The 21,533-nt window shown below is 39.0% G+C and overlaps 1 protein-coding gene across 1 annotated transcript in view; it reads left to right on the forward strand.

The window, feature by feature from the left end:
- Positions 1-21,533, forward strand: part of LOC106085562 (uncharacterized) — a 380,981-nt gene that overhangs the window by 331,393 nt on the left and 28,055 nt on the right. Inside the window, exons 10-11 of the mRNA XM_059369101.1 lie at positions 2,219-2,372; positions 8,472-9,593. Of these exons, the coding sequence (XP_059225084.1) occupies positions 2,219-2,372; positions 8,472-9,593 (1,276 nt within the window). The remainder of the gene's footprint in view (positions 1-2,218; positions 2,373-8,471; positions 9,594-21,533) is intronic.

The raw sequence follows: 21,533 nt of genomic DNA on the forward strand, positions 1-21,533 counted from the left end.
CCACCGTAGCACTGAGTTTAGCTTTTCTGCCCATGAAAATGAATGCCTGTGTTTGAATCCTGGCGAGAATATCGAAAAAAAACCTTCTCACTCCCTCCTAACGCTGGCGACATTTGTGATATAAAATTTGACATATAAAAACTTTACCCTAAAGAGTTGTTGCACAGCGTTGGGACTCCCCTATAAATTAAGTTTACTAATTTTTGGCTCGAATCTTTAAAATTAGGACTAGCATTTTTTAAGTGTATATGGAAATGTCATGGCGGAAATATGCTGGCAGTTGAGTATGAAAGTCCATGGTTTAACGATTCTGACCAATAAAATGATTGGTGTCATATTTAACAGCCTGTGCAAGTCCTCCACATCACCTTCTCTTAGGATGGTAAAATCCGCATCGTTTGAGTGCCGGGCCATAAGGGAGTAAGGGGCAATGAAAGGGCAGACTATTTAGCGGTGAAGGCCAGAGGATTGCCGTCATTAAACTTGGTTAACCCGAAGCCTTTCGAGTCGACGCAGTCCGAGTTAAGGGTTTGAGCGATGAATGCGCAGGCAACCCTGTGGTCGGTAGGATGGCGAAAATCCTATGGAGGGATCCAGATCGTGAGAAGACGAGGCTATTATTGAAAGGAAATAAGAAGAAGATCAGTGTATGGGTTGCCCAAAAAGTAATTGCGGATTTTTCAGGTCGGCCAAATGAAGTTGATGATGACCAAATCAAAGCATTAATCGAATTGGATCATCATGTAACTGAGCGTGAGATAGGAGAGAAGTTAAATATACCAAAATCAACCGTTCATTATCACATAAAAAGTCTTGGACTGGTGAAAAAGCTGTATTGAAAGAAATTCATTTAACAAACCGAATCAACGCTTGTGATATGCACCTTAAACGCAATGAATTCGATCCGTTTTTAAAACGAATCATAACTGGAGATGAAAAATGGATTGTTTACAACAACGTTAGTCGAAAACGATCATGGTCGAAGCATGGTGAACCAGCTCAAACCACTTCAAAGGCTGATATCCACCAAAAGAAGGTTATGCTGTCTGTTTGGTGGGATTGGAAGGGTGTGGTATATTTTGAGCTGCTTCCAAGGAACCAAACGATTAATTCGGATGTTTACTGTCAACAATTGGACAAATTGAATAAAGCCATCAAGGAGAAGCGACCAGAATTGGTCAATCGTAAAGGTGTCATATTCCACCAGGACAACGCTAGACCGCACACATCTTTGATCACTCGCCAAAAACTGAGTGAGCTTGGCTGGGAACTTTTGATGCATCCACCATATAGCCCTGACCTTGCATCATCAGACTACCATTTATTTCGATCTTTGCAGAATTCCTTAAATGGTAAACCTTTCGGCAATGATGAGGCTATAAAATCGCACTTGGTTCAGTTTTTTGCAGATAAAGGCCAGAAGTTCTATGAGCGTGGAATACTAAATTTGCCAGGAAGATGGCAAAAGGTTATCGAACAAAATGGCAGTTATATATTTGATTAAAGTTCATTCTAAGACTTATTAAAAATGCATTTACTTTCTTTTAAAAAAAAATCCGCAATTACTTTTTGGGCAACCCAATAGCTATTGCCCGGCTTTTGCATCTAACAGATACGGGCCCTTAGCTGGGGACACAATACCAGACATGAACCAACTTAGGGACGTGGCGTAGAAAATAGTTAAGGATTTTGTAAGTTGCACAGAATTCCTAACTTAGATTTTCTTTTTAGAGCACACAACAAGCTGATTACTGGCTTAGGAGTATTTCTAAGTAGCATGGGGTAGATTAATATCTGCACCCTCTTTTCAACCTAACCTAAGTTTTTCACGTATAATTACGGACCACAAGACACCCACTCATCAGCCCAGTAACATCAACAGGACTTGCAACCACAACCATCTAAACGCAAATCACCTAAGTTGTTGAGTTTCTAGATATCAATCCGGATGAAGACTTATATACTACTAGAGTAACAGATGGACGGACAGAAGAATGAATGCATGGACATCGACTTGGAATGCCAAAATTATAGAAAATTTATGCATTTCAGGATCATAGATCGAAATTGCGAGTCCTATCTTTAATCTTATTAAAATTGTTCATCATTTTGTAACCAAATTTCTTTGTTTAGGTTTTAAAACAAAGTTTTTTAATCATAAATCAAGTCTAAATTGTAACAAAATTCATTAAAACTTTTATTTCTTCTTTTGTTTCAGGACAAACAATTACACTCATCACGTGGTATCATCATATCGAATCAAACTCTGGTCCTTCAGGCCATATCGAAACTATCACATGGACAATATTTTTGCCGTGCGACCAATCTACAAGGCAGTGTTTCCAGCAATGAAGTCTATTTAGACGTCAAATGTAAGTAGATAATGATGATAGAAATAACGTTTTGCATTTATAGGAGACTTATATTGAAAGAGGCCTCATGTTTTTCACAAGAGCAATAGCATATATAAAGGGGAACAAAATATTAAAATTGGGATGTAACGAAGTAATACCGAAAATAATTTCACAATTTCATCATGGTTATTTGATTTTTGGTCATTATCCGTTTTTTTTTCAAATTTTTAACAATGATAATATGTTAACTTTTCGCAACAAAAATTAATACATTTTTCGCGACGAAAATTGATGTTTGTTCTTCATTAATTCTAAGATATTAGAATACGAAGCTAGAGAAGTTGTTGATTTCATACAGTACTGATTTATTGAGTGAAATCAAAAAGATTCTTCGCACTAAAATCTATAATCTCAAAAAAGTAATCGCTGAAATAGATATTGCTTTTCGTAGCGAAAAGCGAACATAGTACCCGCCTAAAATATTCAATCCAATCATTCTACCCCAATATATCATGTATGCATGAATGAAAGAAACATGGTTTTTATCTATGCGTTTTCAATGGCATATCCTATGTGTTTCCTTTGTTAGCGATGGCACCATAAGAAAAAGGAAAATTTTATCCTTTTGTTTTCATACCATTGTGGTTCGACAAGCATGTGTATGGATAGAATGTGCTTATGAGGTTTGTTCAAATGTGCATGGAGGAGGGTATTCTCAATGTTGTTTGTATTGAATTTTAACAACCTGTTCATGTTCTTAGTTTTTCCATTTACGTAGTTTGTTTGCTTTGTCTTGCTGAAGAGACACTGGAGCTCTTCTCTCCCCTCCATGGTTTGTGATTTTTGTTTTGCAAGATTTTTCTAAAAAAAAAACGAAGACTATGGCATTTGTACATATGCGACATCATTTTAGCTTTTATGTATGTGTGAACATACTACGTTATTCTTTCTTGATGCTTCCGCTACTTCAAAGTTTTCTTATCTTGTTCCTATTTCAATACAACATTGTTAGAAACAATAAGGCAAAATAGTTCCACAGCATATATACACCATAGCAGCATGAGACAATGCAAGGATGTCGAGTTTGAGATGAGTTTAAGTGTCATGCAAAATATTTATTTGAAAAGTTGAAGTATTCTTTAGAGAGGTGTTCAAGGATGCTATACAGGATAGGGAAATACAAAAAAATATTATTGAAGTTTTGAAATCTTAAAACATAAAACAACACTTAAGGTTTAGAGAAAAGTTTGAGTTATGGGTAAATAGAAACTTTTTTTTTTTATCAAAATGTTGTCAAAAATTATTCATGAATTAGGAACACCTTACGAGTATAACACTCATAAAGTAAGTTTCATAGCTTTTCAATTATTATTTGTTAGCATAAATCATATTGCCAAAAATGGATTAAATCACATTTGCAAAAAAAAAGACAAAATAAAACAATATTGTAATAGTTCATCGAATCGAACATAAATTGCGCCTTGTAAGGACTCAAGAAGTAAAATAAGGAGATAGGTTATATGGGAGGTGCATATCAGGTTATAGACCGATTTGGACCGTAATGGGCACAGTTGTTGGAATTCGTAACAGAACACCACATGCAAAATTTCAGTCAAATCGAACAAAAATAGCGTTATATGGTATGGTGTATATGGTATCTCTATCAGGTTATGGACCGATTTAGACAATTTCAGCCAAATCGGTCAAAACTTGCGGCTTCCAGCGACTCAAGAAGTCAAATCGGGAGATCGGTTTATATGGGAGCTATAGCAGATTATAAACCGATTTGAAGCGTAATTGGTGCAGTTGCTGGAAGTGTTAGCAGAATATTCCATTCAAAATTTCAGCCAAATCGGTCGAAAATTTCAGCTTGTAAGGGCTGAAGAACTCAAATCGAAAGATCGGTTTATAAAGGGTGATTTTTTTGAGGTTAGGATTTTCATGCATTAGTATTTGACAGATCACGTGGGATTTCAGACATGGTGTCAAAGAGAAAGATGCTCAGTATGCTTTGACATTTCATCATGAATAGACTTACTAACGAGCAACGCTTGCAAATCATTGAATTTTATTACCAAAATCAGTGTTCGGTTCGAAATGTGTTCAAATTTTGACAAATTTTGTTCAGCGATGAGGCTCATTTCTGGTTGAATGGCTACGTAAATAAGCAAAATTGCCGCATTTGGAGTGAAGAGCAACCAGAAGCCGTTCAAGAACTGCCCATGCATCCCGAAAAATGCACTGTTTGGTGTGGTTTGTACGCTGGTGGAATCATTGGACCGTATTTTTTCAAAGATGCTGTTGGACGCAACGTTACGGTGAATGAACACATTTCGAACCGAACACTGATTTTGGTAATAAAATTCAATGATTTGCAAGCGTTGCTCGTTAGTAAGTCTATTCATGATGAAATGTCAAAGCATACTGAGCATCTTTCTCTTTGACACCATGTCTGAAATCCCACGTGATCTGTCAAATACTAATGCATGAAAATCCTAACCTCAAAAAAATCACCCTTTATGAGAGCTATATCAAGCTATCCCCAAAAACCTACATCAATAATAAGTATCTGTGGAAATTTTTAGCTTTACGCGTTCGACCGATATCGTGATTTCGACAGACGGACGGACATGGCTAGATCGACTCAGAACGTCGAGACGACCAAGAATATATAAATTTTATGGGGTCTTTGACGAATATTTCGAGGTGTTACAAACGGATCAATCAATTTGTGTTTGTTTGTTGATTTGTTTGATTGTCTGTTCCGTATAGACCCAAAAACGGCGGAACCGATTTTCTTGAAATTTTCACAGATGGTGCAGTATGAACCCGTGGTGGAAATAGGGTACTACATAGGGTACGCCAGATCTCCGAGATGAGTAGGGCGATTTAAGCGAAATTCTGTTTGCACACTTACAGTAACCTAAAAAAAAAATTTGGTATCCAAATTTCCGATGGGGTACCTAGGGCGGAGCCCCACCCCCCAAAAACCTACCAAATAATATATAGACCAATCACGACAATATGGGACTCAAATAAAAGGTATTTACGGTTAGAAAACGTATCTGATATCCAATTGTCGAACGAAGTGTTTAGGGGACCACCCCAAACCACTCTAAATCGGACATTTTTACCGACCATGGCCATATGGGACTCAAATGAAAGGTATTTGTGCGTAGAATACGAATCTGATATCAAAATGTGTGTTTGGGGGGCCGTCCCTCCAAAAATACCCCTCAAAGGGGACAAATTTATGAACATAGCAATATGGGGCTCAAATGAAAGGTCTTTGGGAGTAAAACATGAATCTGATATCAATAGTCGGGAAAAAGTGTTTATGGGATCACTTACAGGCATAACACCACCCAAATATGACATTGTTTCTGACCATTCTAATATGGGGCTCAAATAAGAGGTATTTTAGGGTAAAACACGAATTTGATATATATTTTCAGGGCCAAGTCATTGAACAGCCGTCCCGTCCCCCAAAACTCCCCCCATACAGTACGTGTACTCTGGCTATAGAAATATGAGGCTGAAATGAAAGGTAATTGGGAGTAGACCACGAATCTTATATCAACATTCGGGTCCAACTGTCTGCAGGACGTCTCATCCCCATAACAACCCCCAAATAGGACGTAGTGGCTCACCATGACACTTTGGGTCTTAAAGAGAGTTGAGCTCGATATTGATAGCTTGGGGGGACGCCCCATCCCAAAAACCACCAAACGGACAAGTTTACCGATTGGAACAATATGGGTATCAAATAAAAAGTATTTAAAATTAGAATTCGAACGTGGCATTAAAATTTCACCATAAGTTTCACTAGGTGTCTGAGGGGCCTCTCCACCCCCAAAAAAACCCCAGCAGGACATATTTACCTATTGGGATAATATGGATATCAAATGAAAGCACCGTCTGCTCCCAATAAAAACAACATCAAACAGTCATATAGGGCGACCGAGAATATAATGTACTCAAATGACAGGATGTGTGAGAGGGCAATTACCCTCCCCCTATCCTATGCAAAAAAAAAAAAAAAAGAAATTAGAAATGACATATGAAGGCCGATCAGGATAGAACAGAACAGCAATAAAAGGTCTTTGGTGGAAGAGTACACCTTGTATCCTAAAATTGGAATAGACACACGAGGACCTGCGGAACTTTAAAAATAAGAAAAATTATTGTGGATCTGAACGAGACTCGTAGCCCTGAATATCTTGATAGTCACCTTCAAAATGCTTAACATTATGGGGCTCAAAACAAATTTGGTAGTAGAAAACGAATTTGATATCCAATTTTGAGGCCAAGTGTTTGGGGAGTCGTCTCATCCCATAAACTACTACCCTGAACCAATGGCAATTTGGGCTAAAATAAAAGAAATTTGCGAGTAGAGCACGATGCTGATATTTTTTCAGGGCTAAGCGCGGGAACAGCCGCCCCTACCTACAAACCCCTCAAATTGGAAATACTTGTGGAAAAAGCGGCTCAAATATAATATCTGTTTTATGGTCAAGTGTTTTGGGGGCGCCTCACCTCATAACTCCCCCTAAACCACACATATATACCGACTAAAGCAATATGTAGTCTCAAATGAGGTTTTTGAAAAAAGAGTATGAATCTGATATCCACTTTCGGTGGAAACGGTTTGGCTATTCCAACACACCACCAAAATCAAGAGAATGAAGTAGATCGAACATAACAACTTTTAAGGACGGACCCTCCCCTAACCTACCAAAAAAGCCAGATCTCGGAAATTGATGGCGCAATTTAAGCGAAATTTAGTCCTATGGTGGCATCCAGATCGTGAGAAGACGAGGCTATTACTGAAAGGAAGCAAGAAGGAGGTCAGTATAGCTATTGGTATCTTAACGTGACACATAGGACTATGAGCTTACTTATGTTAAATCAGTGCGGCAAGTTATAGCATGTATCCTTATTTAGGATGGGATATCTAGAGGGGCCCGCTCCAACTCCAAAGCCCGGCAAATGGAAATATAAATCAAAAATGACAATATGGGGCTAAATGAAAGGTATTAGAGGCCACCGTAGCGCTGAGGTTAGCATGTCCGCCTATGACGCTGAACGCCTGGGTTCGAATCCTGGCTAGACCATCAGAAAAGAAATTTTCAGCGGTGGTTTTCCCCTCCTAATTCTGGCAACATTTGTGAGGTACTATGCCATGTAAAACTTCTCTCCAAAGAGGTGTCGCACTGCGACACGCCATTCAGACTCGGCTATAAAAGGGAGTCCCCTTATCATTGAGCTTAAACTTTAAACGGACGGGCACACATTGATGTGTTCCTTAGTGGAATGTTCATGGGCAAAATTTGCAATTTGCATGAAAGGTATTTGAGACTAGAGCACGAATCTGATGTATGAGGGTCCACCTCCGCCCCAAAAATACCCCTATACTGGGCATATTTACCGACCATAGTAATATAATTAAAGGTATTTGAGAGTAGAGCACCAATAGGGATATCCAGATTGGGGCGAAATATCTGAAAGGCCGTACCAGCACCCCCGGGACTTATTTCCTGGGGGTACTGGTATATATAACTGTGCCGGTATAGAACTCTGATAAAATAAGGGAGTAAAAGAAGGCACAGCGGATGATGGGATGATGAATATATTCATGCTGAGGGGTATCCAAAGTCCGGCACGGTCGAACTTGTTAGCTTTTTTACTTGTTTCGTACTTACAGTATTTTTCAGTTTTAAGAGTCATCTTCTTTTACTAACTTTTGATTTTTGTGTTCTTCAGCATTTTCACCCCAATTTCTGTACTATTTAAGTGATGTAAATGCAAATTTGCCCCCTGAACATTCCGTTAAGCAACAGGGGCAAACTGCTGACATATTTACATTTTATATAACTTTTATATTGAGATCCCCTTTTTTTCTAAAGGTTTACACAATTTATGCCACAAGTCATAAGTTTGTCTTCTAATACCCTTTTTCTGGTATATTAAGGTTATTTTCGTTAAGCCTAAACATTCTGAAGTGGAAAATATTATGCTGTTATTTATCTTTACAAAATAGAACTACTTAAGCGCCTATACTAATTACTTTCATTTTTGCTTTCTCTCTCTCTCTCGCCCTCCTTCTTTCTTTTGCAGATCCACCTGTTTGCAAATCCGAGTCAACAATCATACGAGCCGCCCTTAAGCAGACCATTAATATAACATGCCAAGTGGATGCGAACCCACTTGATAATCTAAATTACAAATGGCATTTCAACAATTCGCTGGAGAGCCTCATCGAGCTGCCCTCCTCCGCCTTGGGTGGGGTAGCAATGGGCCTGACAGCCGACGCACACACTTCTCAAATGGTCAGCAATCTGGGTGGTGGTGGTGGCGGCGGCGCCGGAGTCATCAGTGCTGGCCATCATGGACAAGAGCAAATGTTATTACATGCGGATGCAAGTCACGCTTCCGCCGGATATTATCAGCGTAGCAAAAGGAAACACCTACATGGCCAACTCCAGCATGAGGGCAAACTGGCCCATGGTAGACACGGTCGCATGGCCATGCGTACCATTGTGCATGCACAGCAGCAACAGCAACAGTCCGCCTCCTTGCCACATATGGCAGCCTGGTCAAATATACAATTCGAGGATGACAACGAGCAGGATGAAGATGATGGCAACGGTCATGGTGATGAGGTTCATGATGACTTTGGAGTGGAGGGGCCACAGCAAAAGCTACATCGCCATCGCCAACAGCAGCATTACCGCGATGGAATGCTGCATGGCATTGATGACACTGCACCCTTGGATGAGACCATTAATGGAGTTTATGGTCGCACTAATAGCGAGGATTTACCCTACACCCAAATGGTTTATTCCAATATGATTTATAAAAATCACCTCGATGGCAAACAACATGCGACGGCAGTTGGAGGCGTGGGCGTGGGCGTTGGGGGAGTGGGCAACAAACAGGCCAGCTCTCAATACCAGCCGCAGCATCATCAACAGCAAATGCGTACTCAACCGCTGCATGAGGCCGCACACAGCAATCAGTATCAGCAATTGGCGGAACGCAAACGTTTGGCTGCGTTGCATAAACAGCAACATCATCGCCTGGCTATGGCCACCTCAACGACCACGGCATCGCCGGTGCCATTGAATAATGTCTACAGCTATCACATTGAGTCGTATGAGAGTTTTGGAGCAATTTCGTGTGTGGCCAGCAGTCCTATGGGTCAGTCGCAGCCATGTTGGTATCATGTTCAGCCGGCAGGTGAGTCTTTACTTAAATACACTGAGAGAAATGAAATTGGGGCTTTGGGTTAAAAAAAAAGAGTAAAACGGTTATGAAGGGCATAGTTGTTGATTTTACAATAAAATTTTTTTTCTGATTTAAACAAACATACTATGGTAGATATTTAGAACATTTTCGGTTTATTCAATCAAAATTAGATTGTTTTGTTAAGTTAGGTTAGGTTCCAAAGAGGGTGCAGATATTAATTCGCCCTATGCCACTATGGATATACACCTAAGCCAGTAATCGGCTTGTTGTGCGCTCTAACAAGTGTAAAGAAATCTCTAAAACGAAAATTTTAACTTAGGAATTCCGTGCTACTTACAGAATCCTTTATTGTTTTCAATACCACTCCCCTATGTTGGTTCATGTCGCGTATTGTGTCCTCACCTAAGTGTCGGTATCTGTTAGACACGAAAGCCGGGCAATGTCAAAGGAAATGCTCCAACGTCTCATCATCTTCCCCGCATGCCCCATACATGCTATCAATTGCCGCACCGGTTTTACATAAGTGAGCTCGTAGTCCTATATGTCTCCTTGTGATACCAATAGATATACTCCTCCTCCTTCTAACTTCCTTTCAGTAATAGCCTCAATTTCTCAGGATCTGGATCCCCCATAGGATTTTCGCCGTCCTACCGACCGTTTTGCTTTTCCACAATGTTGCATGCGCTTTCGTCGCCCACTCCCTTAACTCGGACTGCGTCGACCCGAAAGGCTTCGGGCAAACCTCTAGCCTTCCCCGCCAAATCATCTGCCCTTTCATTTCCCCTTACTCCGTTATGGTCCGGCACCCAAACGATGCGGATTTTGCCATCCTCAGTGAAGGCGTTAATCTCCTTCTTACACTGCAAGACTGTTGGTGACCTTACCGTTCTGGTTGTTATTGCCCTTATGGCAATATGACTGTCGGTAAAGATGTTCACATTCGACGTCCTCGCATTAGCACCACACCACCTCACGCATTCCGTGATCGCCCGGATCTCCGTCTGCAGGACCGTGTTATGGTCAGGCAGTCCAATCCAAATAGCAGCCGGTTTTACGTATTGGATTGACCCGATGGAGTTCTCCATCGGCAAGGGCTGCCGCCTCAGTGTGCAGCACACTGCTACAACAGCAACAACAACATGGTCGGGCAGTCTAAAACAGATCTCAGTCTCTGGGTTCTCAATGTAGACCCCCAGGGCCACTCTGTCCTGTAGTTTTAAACCATACGTGTAACATGATCTTCCAGATGGACTGTGCCGATGGCAGCAGTGCCTCGCACTCGACTTCAAGGTTCATCTCAGATATCCGATCGGAGACCTCTTCCCTTCCTTCCAGGTTTCCTATCGTCGCCTTGATTATACCGCAATGGTATAAGCTGCTCCCATCCTCGATCCATTCTCCCATCGCCTTAAGTCTCATAGCCGCAGTGGCTGCCTTACACTTAATGTGTATGTCAATGGGTCGGATATCTAGTGGGCATGATCCTCATCGCTCCGCCTATGCCAAGACAACATGTTCTCTGAACCTGTTGTATGGTCCTTATGTTGGATTTTTTTCTCCATAGCAGTCCACCAAACTACTGAGGCTTAATTTAGTATTGGTCTTACCACGCTTCTGTAGAGCCAGTGGACTATGCTCGAATTCAGGCCCCATTTCGAGTCTACGGCCCGTCCAAATAGTGCCCAACTTCGGTGAGCCTTCTTAGTACGCTCCTGAATGTGAGACTTCCATTTCAGTTTCCTGTCCAAGATCGCACATAAGTATTTGACCATGTCAGATATCGAAATCGTCTCATTGAGGAAACGTGGTGCGTTAAATTGGCCAACCTTCGTCTTCCTTGTGAACAGGCATATTTCAGTCTTCTCTGGGTTAAGATTTTTTTTGTCAAATAAAGAATTTTAAAAAAATATACCTCTGGGTCAAGCCCAGTCATATGCCAAATGTTAGACCCTTTCGACCGTTCCGCATAGCTCGTTTAGATCCTTACCCCTTAGAAGTATTATAGCATCGTCTGGATAGCCGACGGGTTCAAATCCCTCCTCAGTTAGCATCCGTAATAGGTCATTTATGGTGGTCACCCATAGGAGTGGCGATAAAATGCACCCCTGTGGCGTGCCTTGTGTCACTTTCTCCCTTATATTTATGCCATGGGACACACAATTTATCCATATGTTCCTTAGCATATGGTTTATCCAGTCTCTAAGGACCGTGCGCACCTGGTACTGGTATAAGGATTTGATCAGTGTGTCGGTCCACACATTGTTAAAAGCCCCCTCCATGTCAATGCATACCGCCAGGGCGTACGTTATGGCATTGAAGGATTCTTCTATTTTAGCCACAACCCCGTGCAAGACAGTCTTCACCGACCTTCCCTTGACATAGGCATCCTGTTTGTATTTGAGCAGTTCGCTGGATATCCTACTCTTTATCATGGTGTCCACAATACGTTCCATGGTTTTGAGTAGAAAGGACGTGAGGCTTATGGATCTGTAGGCCTTTGGTGTCGCATAACTTGCCTTGCCGGGTTTGGGTATAAACACCATCCTTGCCTCTTGTCAGGCTTTCGGAGTATATGCAAGTCCTAGGTCACGCTGTGAATATATTGGCCAGATGATTCTTTCTGTAGTAACCCCGGATATATTCCATCAGGCTTATAGGCATGTAGGCCTATATAAACACCATCCTTGCCTCTTGTCAGGCTTTCGGAGTATATGCAAGTCCTAGGCACGCTTTTGGCTAGATGAGGCGCCAGATAGTTTCCCTCTTGCCTTGCCGGGTTTGGGTATAAACAGCATCTTTGCCTCTTGTCAGGGTTTCGGAGTATATGAAAGTCCTAGGCACGCTTTTGGCTAGATGAGGCGCCATATAGTCTGCCTCTTTCTGTAGTAACGTCGGAAGTTTTCCATCAGGTCCGGATGACTTAAATGGTTCGAAGCCCCTCAAGGATTCCTTGACCAAATATCCCTTTATTATAAATTTTCGATCAACGTCATTATTCCAAGATTCCGACGTCTCCGTGAGTCCCGTCATATCCTGTGGAAAATGGGTTTTCATCAAAAGCCTCAACACTACTGCTTTCATGTCGTCTACTAAAGTTTCAGTTTGGACATGGGTTTTTGAGGGAAATTTTTTTTATCTTGGCGGTGTCTTAACGCTATCGACCTGTTCGCAGAAAAGCTTCCAGGAGGCATGTTTTGCCGCTCTGGTAATCTTATTGTGTTGCTTGAGCCCAATAAACTTACACTTTTTTACGACGTACTCTGTTAAACGAACCATGTTTGTATTAAAAAATTCTATTTTTCAAAAACGCCAGATCTCAGAGATGGGTGCATCGATTTAAGAGAAATTTTGTATGCCCCCTTATGGTAACCCAATAGCACAAAAATTGGTATAGCCCAACCCCAAAAATCAGCCAAATAGACGCGCTTACTTAGGGGGGTAATATGGCCAACAAATGAAAGGTATTTGAGAGTAGAGCACGAACTTGATGTTACAATTTGACCCCAAGTGTCGGGCAGGCCCGCCTTTTCCACAAAAATTGCCCAAAAAGGACATATTTACCGATTGGGGTAATATGGGTTTTAAATGAAATGTTATTGGAAGTAGAATACGAAACTTGTTTAAAATTTTGGGATCAAGTTCTGTGGGTCCGCCACACCTCAAAAAGCTCCCCCGGATCGGGTCAATATGGGATTAAAACGAAAGTTATTTCAGAGTCGAATACTAAACTTAGATAACAATTTGGGATTTTTTCCCAGGTGGTTCACCCTATCCCAAAATTATGCCCCAAATGGACGGAGGTCACCGTAGCGTAGAGATTAGCATGTCCGCCTATGATGCTGAACGCCTGGGTTCGAATCCTGGCGTGACCATCAGAAAAAATTTTTCAGCGGTGGTTTTCCCCTCCTTATGCTGGCAACATTTATGAGGTACTATGCCATGTAAAACTTCTCTCCAAAGAGGTGTCGCACTGCGGCACGGCGTTCGTACTCGGCTATAAAAAGGAGGCCCCGTTATCATTGAGCTTAAACTTGAATCGGACTGCACTCATTGATATGTGAGAAGTTTCCCCCTGTTCCTTAGTGGAATGTTCATGGGCAAAATTTGCAATTTGGACTTGCAAATCAAACAGGACAATATGGGAGTCTAATGGAAGGTATTTGAGAATCAAATGCAAATATAAACAATTTTCAAATTTGGAACATGTCTAAAGGGGGCCTCCAAGACTTAAGGATGAAACGAAGCACACCAGGATAGGTAGTAACATAATAAGTATAGGAAAATCTTATAGTTGCATCAAAAATACTAGATTTTATTAAAGGTCAATATTTTCAATAGGTTTGGGTTCATTGGGACTTAGAATATTTTGATGTGAGTTTTTTCCAAGTGTAGTTGATATATTTCTCTCTGTATGTATATGCTGTGTGCATATGTGGTCAAAATGTTGATTGGATGGATGTATAAAATTGTATACCGTAAATCCCTGCTGGGACAGTTTATGATGTCGGTTACTTAATATAAATAAAATGACGACAAAGGTTTACTCAATGTTCATGTCCATCAAGGACACTGGATTAATACCAAAGTATTGATTTTCTTGTTTACCTTTTCGCACAACTTAATTGATGGACACAAGCAATGCAGCATTTATGAAAGTTTTAACCAAGACTTGATTTCAATTAAAATCGTTGGGTGTATTTGGGAAAAGTTGAACGAAATAAAGCTTAAATCATGACAAATTATTTGCAAAAATATGTAAGAGTTTGTGAAATGACATAAAATTGAAATTTAATAAATTCAAAATACCATGGCATTAAAATTTATAGAAAGAGATTTTTTTTTTAAATTTTTTAAGCAGAAATTCTTAACAAATGTTCAAGCGATAATTCTTTAAAATCTTCAAATTTAACACGTTATTTATTAATTGCCTACATTTCACTGATATATTACACATCATTAATTAAATTGCATGTAACCACAACTCTATGATTGATGGTACTATTTATAACTTATGAATATGTTGAAAGGAATTTATTGTGGGCTTTCAATGATTTTCCAGTAACGTGCTGATTAATTACTAAATTCATGGAATTAATTTGATTGTTGACATTAAGCTCTGTTAAAATACTTTTCACTATTCAATAGAAATTGCAATTTTTCATTGAAACAGCTGTACAAAATTCTTGTTTAATTTGGATGTAATTATTGCAGCTTATGAGTGATTTAAATTCACTGATCACTGGTGCGGATAACTAATATTAATGAAGTAACATCAACATTGCGTATTAAATATAATTTTACCATCAGTTGGGAAAGAGGTAAGGCGCTGGTAGCTGAGTTGGTAGTGTGTCAGGATTGCCAGTGTGGGATAGTGGGTGGGATATTTACCAGAGGCCTTTGTCTGCCGTCTAATTGAGTCCGAAAAGGACTGTCACTCTTAGCTAACCTAATCTAACCATCCTCCAACATAATTTTAACACTTTTGCAAGCGTTTAAACCAATTTTCGAAGCACTTTTTCCACTCCGATTGAGTCACCTGTCCTCAATCCTGTCTCCTTGGATGAAGAGAATTTTAATATTGATTGCCCAAAAAGTTTTTTTTTTTTTTTTTTTTTTTATTTATTTTCATTACAACTGAGTTACACTCATCTAGTAATTTTAAGATAGCGTATAGATAAATAATACAAACTAGAGAATTTAGCCTAGTTCGAATTCATTTTGTGGAAATAGTTCAGTAACTACATCCTAGTTCTTGGGATTTAGGGCCTCTTAAGGGACTAGATCCATTGGTATAGTTCTTTGAAGTCTTCTGGTGGCTGGATAGTTTCGAACAATATTATTTAAGTCAGAGTTAACGTGACTATGTAACTTGTTCGCATGTTTCAGGGCGTGAATGGATATTTCCTCTGATATTGACCTCACTCCCAAGTCTCTGTGCAGATCGCCCAAAAAGTAATTGCAGATTTTTCATATAGTCGGCGTTGACAAATTTTTTCACAGCTTGTGACTCTGTAATTGCATTCTTTCTTCTGTCAGTTATCAGCTGTTACTTTTAGCTTGCTTTAGAAAAAAAGAGTAAAAAAAGTATATTTGATTAAAGTTCATTTTAAGTTTTATTAAAAATGTATTAACTTTCTTTTAAAAAATCCGCAATTACTTTTTGAGCAACCCAATAGAAAGCGCAAAATACCTGGGTGTTTTGCTGGACTGGTAATTGAACTTCAAATCCAACATTTTGGAAAGGGCAAGAAAGGCCACTCTTGACCTATACACGTGCAAGAGAGACATTGGTAAAAATTGGGGATTTAGACCGCGTGTCATGCATTGGGTATATACTGCAGTTTTCAGACCTATAATGCATCCAAAGGTGTGAAGATCAGCTAGAAGCATTGCAAGTGCTACCAATGCATACAGAAATAGTCACAGTTTGGTGCGGTTTATGGGCTGGTGGCATCATTGGACCGTACTTCTTCAAAGATAATACGAATCGTAAGGTAACTGTGTATGGTGAGCTCTACCGTGAGACGATATCCAACTTTTTTTTGTCCAAAATGCAAGAGTTTGACTTAGTTTGACAAGGAGTTTGAACAAGACGGTATCACATGCCACACAGCACGCGTAAAAATGGTCTTATTGAGGGGCGAGTTTGGTGAACGTTTTTTTTCACGTTCGGGACCAATCAATTGGCCGGTTAGATCGAGCGATTTTACTCCTGCAGACCATTTTTTGTGGGGCTATGTTAAAGCTCATGTCTATACAGATAAGCCCGTTTCAATTGACGCATTGGAAGACAACACTGAAGCATTTTTTCGGCCGAAACTTCGGAAATAGTATTCCAAAGATGAACTAAGTGGATGGACCATTTGAGTCGCAGTCACGGTTAACATTTGCATGAAATAATCTTCAAACATTAAATTATATGGACCGTACTATCGAAATGAAGATTTCATGCATTTTTTTGAATTTGTATGTTCTTTTGTGAAAAATTTCTCTATAGCTCTTAAAAAATCACCCTTTTGGTTTGAGCCGATGTGTGAAAGCTCTCATTGTCATGGCTAACAATGGTTTGTCTTCTCTTTCGAATTTCTCTCAAGACTTCAGACAATCAAATTGTAATGTACCACTCAGAATTTACCATCCTACGCTGCACAGTGGGATAACATCGAAAATAACTAGTAAAAATTATGCTGTTTGGGCTGCCAAATGTTCATTTTAAGTCCGATTTGGTGCTACAAAGTCCCTATAAAAAAATACGCTTGAGGTATACAATATCCCCACTGGTTTCGGGAATACAAGAGTTTTAATTTTTATTTGTTGGAATTTTTGGCCGAGATAGATTTATGCATGCTTTAGATTTGTACTAAATGATTTAGATTTGTGTCCACATCCGATTATTCAGTTAAAAGTTGAACAGTCTAGAAGTCAAAAAAAGTGAATTTTTTTTTAATGTTTTACCTCAAAATTTTTCTTTTGTTGCTTGTGAAGACTTCTTGAGCTCTTGGAGGCCGTCGTCACGCAGAGGTTAGCATGTCCGCCTATGACGCTGAACATCTTGGTTCGAATCCTGGCAAGACCATCAGAAAACATTTTCAGCGGTGGTTTTCTCCTCCTAATGCTGGCAACATATGTGAGGTACTATGCCATGTAAAACTTTTCTCCAAAGAGGTGTCGCACTGCGGCAAGCCGTTCGGATTCGAGGCCCTTGAACCAGCGGCATTTATTGATATGTGAGAAGTTTGCCCCTGTGGAATGTTCATGGGCAAAATTTTTGCTTCTGGAAACCGCAGTTTTTGCCCGATTTTTCTAAAAAAAATTTTGCAGATGGTTTTCTGTTATGATTTCCCATAACCGAGCCAAGTAGGGTGCAAACCGGTGTATAACCTGATATAACTCCTATATAAACCAATTTCCCAATTTGGCTTCTTGAGCTTTTTAAGGAAGCCGCTATTTAAATGTTGCATGTATTGTTTTGTTACGACTTTCAACAACTGTTCCAAGTACGGTCCAAACAGGTCCATAACCTGGTATAGCTCCCATATAAACCGTTCTGCCGATTTGACTTCTTGAGTCCTTACAAGCCGCATTTTTTGTCTGATTTTACTAAAATATTGAAGATAGTGTTCTGTTATGACTTCCAACAACTGTGTAAGGTACGGTCCAAATAGTTCCATAACCTGATATAGCTCCCATATAAACTGATATTCCGATTTCATTTCTTGAGTATCTAGAAAACGCCATTGTTGTCCGATTTGGTTAAAATTTTGCGCTTAGTGTTCTGTTATGAATTTCAACAACTGTGTTAATGACGGTCCAAATAGGCCCATAACCTGATATAGCTCCCATATAAACCGATTTGACGTTTAGACTCCTTACAAGCCGCATTATTTATCCGATTTTACTTAAATTTTGCAGATAGTGTTTCGTCATGACTTCGAACAACTGTGTAAGGTACGGTCCAAATAGGCCCATAACCTGATATAGCTTCCATATAAACCGATCTCCCGATTTCACTTCTTGAGTATTTAGAAAACGCCATTGTTGTCCGATTTGGTTAAAATTTTGCGCATAGTGTTCACCGTTGTTTTTGTCCGATTTGGCTAAAATTTTGCATGGAATGTTCTTTGAGGGCTTCTATGTTCCATGCCAAGTGCGGTTCAAAATGGTTATTAACCTGATATAGCTCCCATATAGACTGATCTCCCGATTTGGTATCTTAAGTCCCTGAAAGCCGCGATTGTTACCCGATTTGGGTAAAATTTCGCACTGTGTGTATTGATATGACATCCAACATCGATGTAAGTATTTTCAAAATAGTTTTATAAGCTGATGTACATTCAATACCCCGATTAGTCTTCTATGACACCTAGAAGCTTAAATTTTTGTTCATTTGGGAGAATTCTGAATGGAGGCCACCGTAGCGCAGAAGTTAGCATGTCCGCTTATGACGCTGAACACTTGGGTTCGAATCCTGGCGAGACCTTCAGAAAAAAAAAAACAAATTTTTTAGCGGTGGTTTTCCCTCCTATTGCTGGCAATATTTGTGAGGTATTATGCCATGCAAAACTTCTCTCCAAAGAGGTACGCCGTTCAGACTCGGCTATAACAAGGAGGCCCCATATCATTGAGCTTAAACTTGAATCGGAGTGCATTCATTGATATGTGAACCGTGTTCCTCAGTGGAATGTTCATGGGCAAAATTTGCATTGACAGAATTCTGCTATTTTCTTAACTATTGGGTTGCCCAAAAAGTAATTGCGGATTTTTCATATAGTCGGCATTGACAAATTTTTTCACAGCTTGTGACTCTGTAATTGCATTCTTTCTTTTGTCAGTTATCAGCTGTTAATTTTCGCTTGCTTTAGAAAAAAAGTGTAAAAAAAAGTATATTTGATTAAAGCTCATTCTAAGTTTTTGTTAAAAACGCATTTACTTTCTTTTGAAAAATCCGCAATTACTTTTTGGGCAACCCAATATATCTCCATAATTTCGTTTGCTTGTCTTTAATTTTCGTTTGAAAAAAAAAATTATTTAAACATATTTTAAACAAAAATAAAATTGCAAAAAATCCATTAACATTTGACAGTTCTTTTAAAGTTGTGGTCTAGTTAGACTACGTCCGCTTTACAGCGTACAACAAAATGTTAGCCCATCTTAGGGTTAAAGACAAATTACGTGCATATTATAACTGCTGTTAATTACAAGTTATGGAGTGCGTATGCGTGTTACATATGTTACCAGATCTTAAACGTGTTAGGAAATTTTTAAATTAAAAGTCATTGCAACTTACAATTACTTAATGGAATAATAGTTTATTTATTAGCTTCGACAGACCAAATGGGCGTTAGACATATGTATGATTCGATTGTTTGATAAAAAATTATTTTTCAAACACATGCGTCATAAGTCTACAGAAATATCAATCCAACATCAACAAAGTATTAATTATAAGACAGAAATAAGATTTTTAGTTGACCTCTGTCATTTGACTAGCTTTACTATTCGTTTCAATGTTAGAATCATTGCAAGTAAGCCAATGATATTTAGGTTTATCATCATGTAAATACAATGTTGTTCTAAAAAACAAATCCTCTGACTTTTAGTCATTGGACATGTACTTGTCTATGGGCAGAAATTAAAAATTTAATGCATTATATGTAGTAAGAATAATAAATGCATATGAGTGATTTAAGTTTTCATAAACTCTAAGGCGTATGAGTAACATTAATTGATTGCCTACTTTTTCACAACATACATATTTCTTTGAGTTAAGTTGCAATTAGTAGCTAAGTAGATAATTTATAAATTTTAAAAATATTATTTCAAAATATTTTCTCCCCTTCCATTGTTACAACAAAATTCGTTTCTAATCTTACTAATCTCTTAAGTTTGCAATATAACAGTTTGTAATGCATGTTACATAAAATAATATCCTCTTCCATTTCATGTTTCATCATGTATCCAAGCACTCTATCCAAAGCTTCATGTTAAATTCATTTTCCATTCAACTCTATCCTTTTCAATTTTCACCACTTATGGCCATGAGTAACTATTTTGCTCTTACGAAAGTTCTCCTTTTTTTTGTATTATTATATCTAAACTTTGTATAGGGGCACTCTTATGGCTTAAAGCATACTGTTGACCCTAAAAAGAGGAAGGTACCATGCCATTCACTTGTTCAGGTTAATGCTTATCTTGGCCAAATAGACGGAGTATGTAATCAAGCAAATTGTATGACAAGTTTACGAGTGTATACATGTATGGGTGAAAGCTTGTTAAGGGAAAAGGGTGATTAAAAAGGCTTCAATAAAACTTTGAAACATAAACAAGTAAACAGGCATTGGATACCCACCACCTGGGGTATATATGTAAACCCCCTTTCGTCACAATCCCGTGAAAATGGGATAACTTATGCATCCAAATTCGGCACGGACATTGAGTGGTCTAATAAATATAAGTCACTGTTGAATTTTGTATTTCAAATACAATTCAACTAAATCGTGTAATATATTGTATAAAGCTTTTATGAGCTTCAGACCCTTAACCGACATATCGGTCTATATGACAGCTATATCTAAATACAGTCCGATCTGAATAATATTTGAGTCGGATGTTGGGAGTCCTAAAACTACTCACTGTTTCAAATTTCAGCGAAATCGGTTAAAAAATAAAGCTTTTATGGGCTTCAGACCCTTAACCGACATATCGGTCTATACGACAGCTATATCTAAATACAGTCCGATCTGAATAATATTTGAGTCGGATGTTGGGAGGCCTAAAACTACTCACTGTTTCAAATTTCAGGGAAATCGGTTAAAAAATAAAGCTTTTATGGGCTTCAGACGCTTTATCGGCAGATCGGTCTATATGACAGCTATATCTAAATACAGTCCGATTTGATCCATATTTAGGTCAGATATCGGGAGACCTAAAAAAAACCCACTGTTTTGAATTTCAGCGAAATCGGGTAATAAACAGTGCTCTTATGGGCTTCAGACCCTTTATCGGCTGATCGGTCTATATGGCAGCTATATCTAAATATACTCCGATCTGAACCATATATGAGTCGGATGTTGGGAAGCGTAAAACTACTCACTGTTTTAAATTTCAGTAAAATCGGGTAAAAAATAAAGCTTTTATGAGCTTCAGATCCTTTATTGGGAGATCGGTCTGTATGGCAGCTATATCTAAATATAGTCAGATCCGACCCATATTTGGGACAGATGTTGGAAGAACTAAAACTACACACTGTTTCAAATTTCAGCGAAATCGGGTAATAAACAAAGCTTTTATGGCCTTTCGACCCTTTATCGGCAGATCGGTCTATATGGCAGCTATATCTAAATATTGTCAGATCCGACCCATATTTGGCACGGATATGGGGAGACCTTAAACTACTCTATGTTTCAAATTTGAGCGAAATCGGTTAAAAAA

This window comes from Stomoxys calcitrans, chromosome 5 (assembly GCF_963082655.1).
Source record: "Stomoxys calcitrans chromosome 5, idStoCalc2.1, whole genome shotgun sequence".
Lineage (NCBI taxonomy): Eukaryota > Metazoa > Arthropoda > Insecta > Diptera > Muscidae > Stomoxys > Stomoxys calcitrans.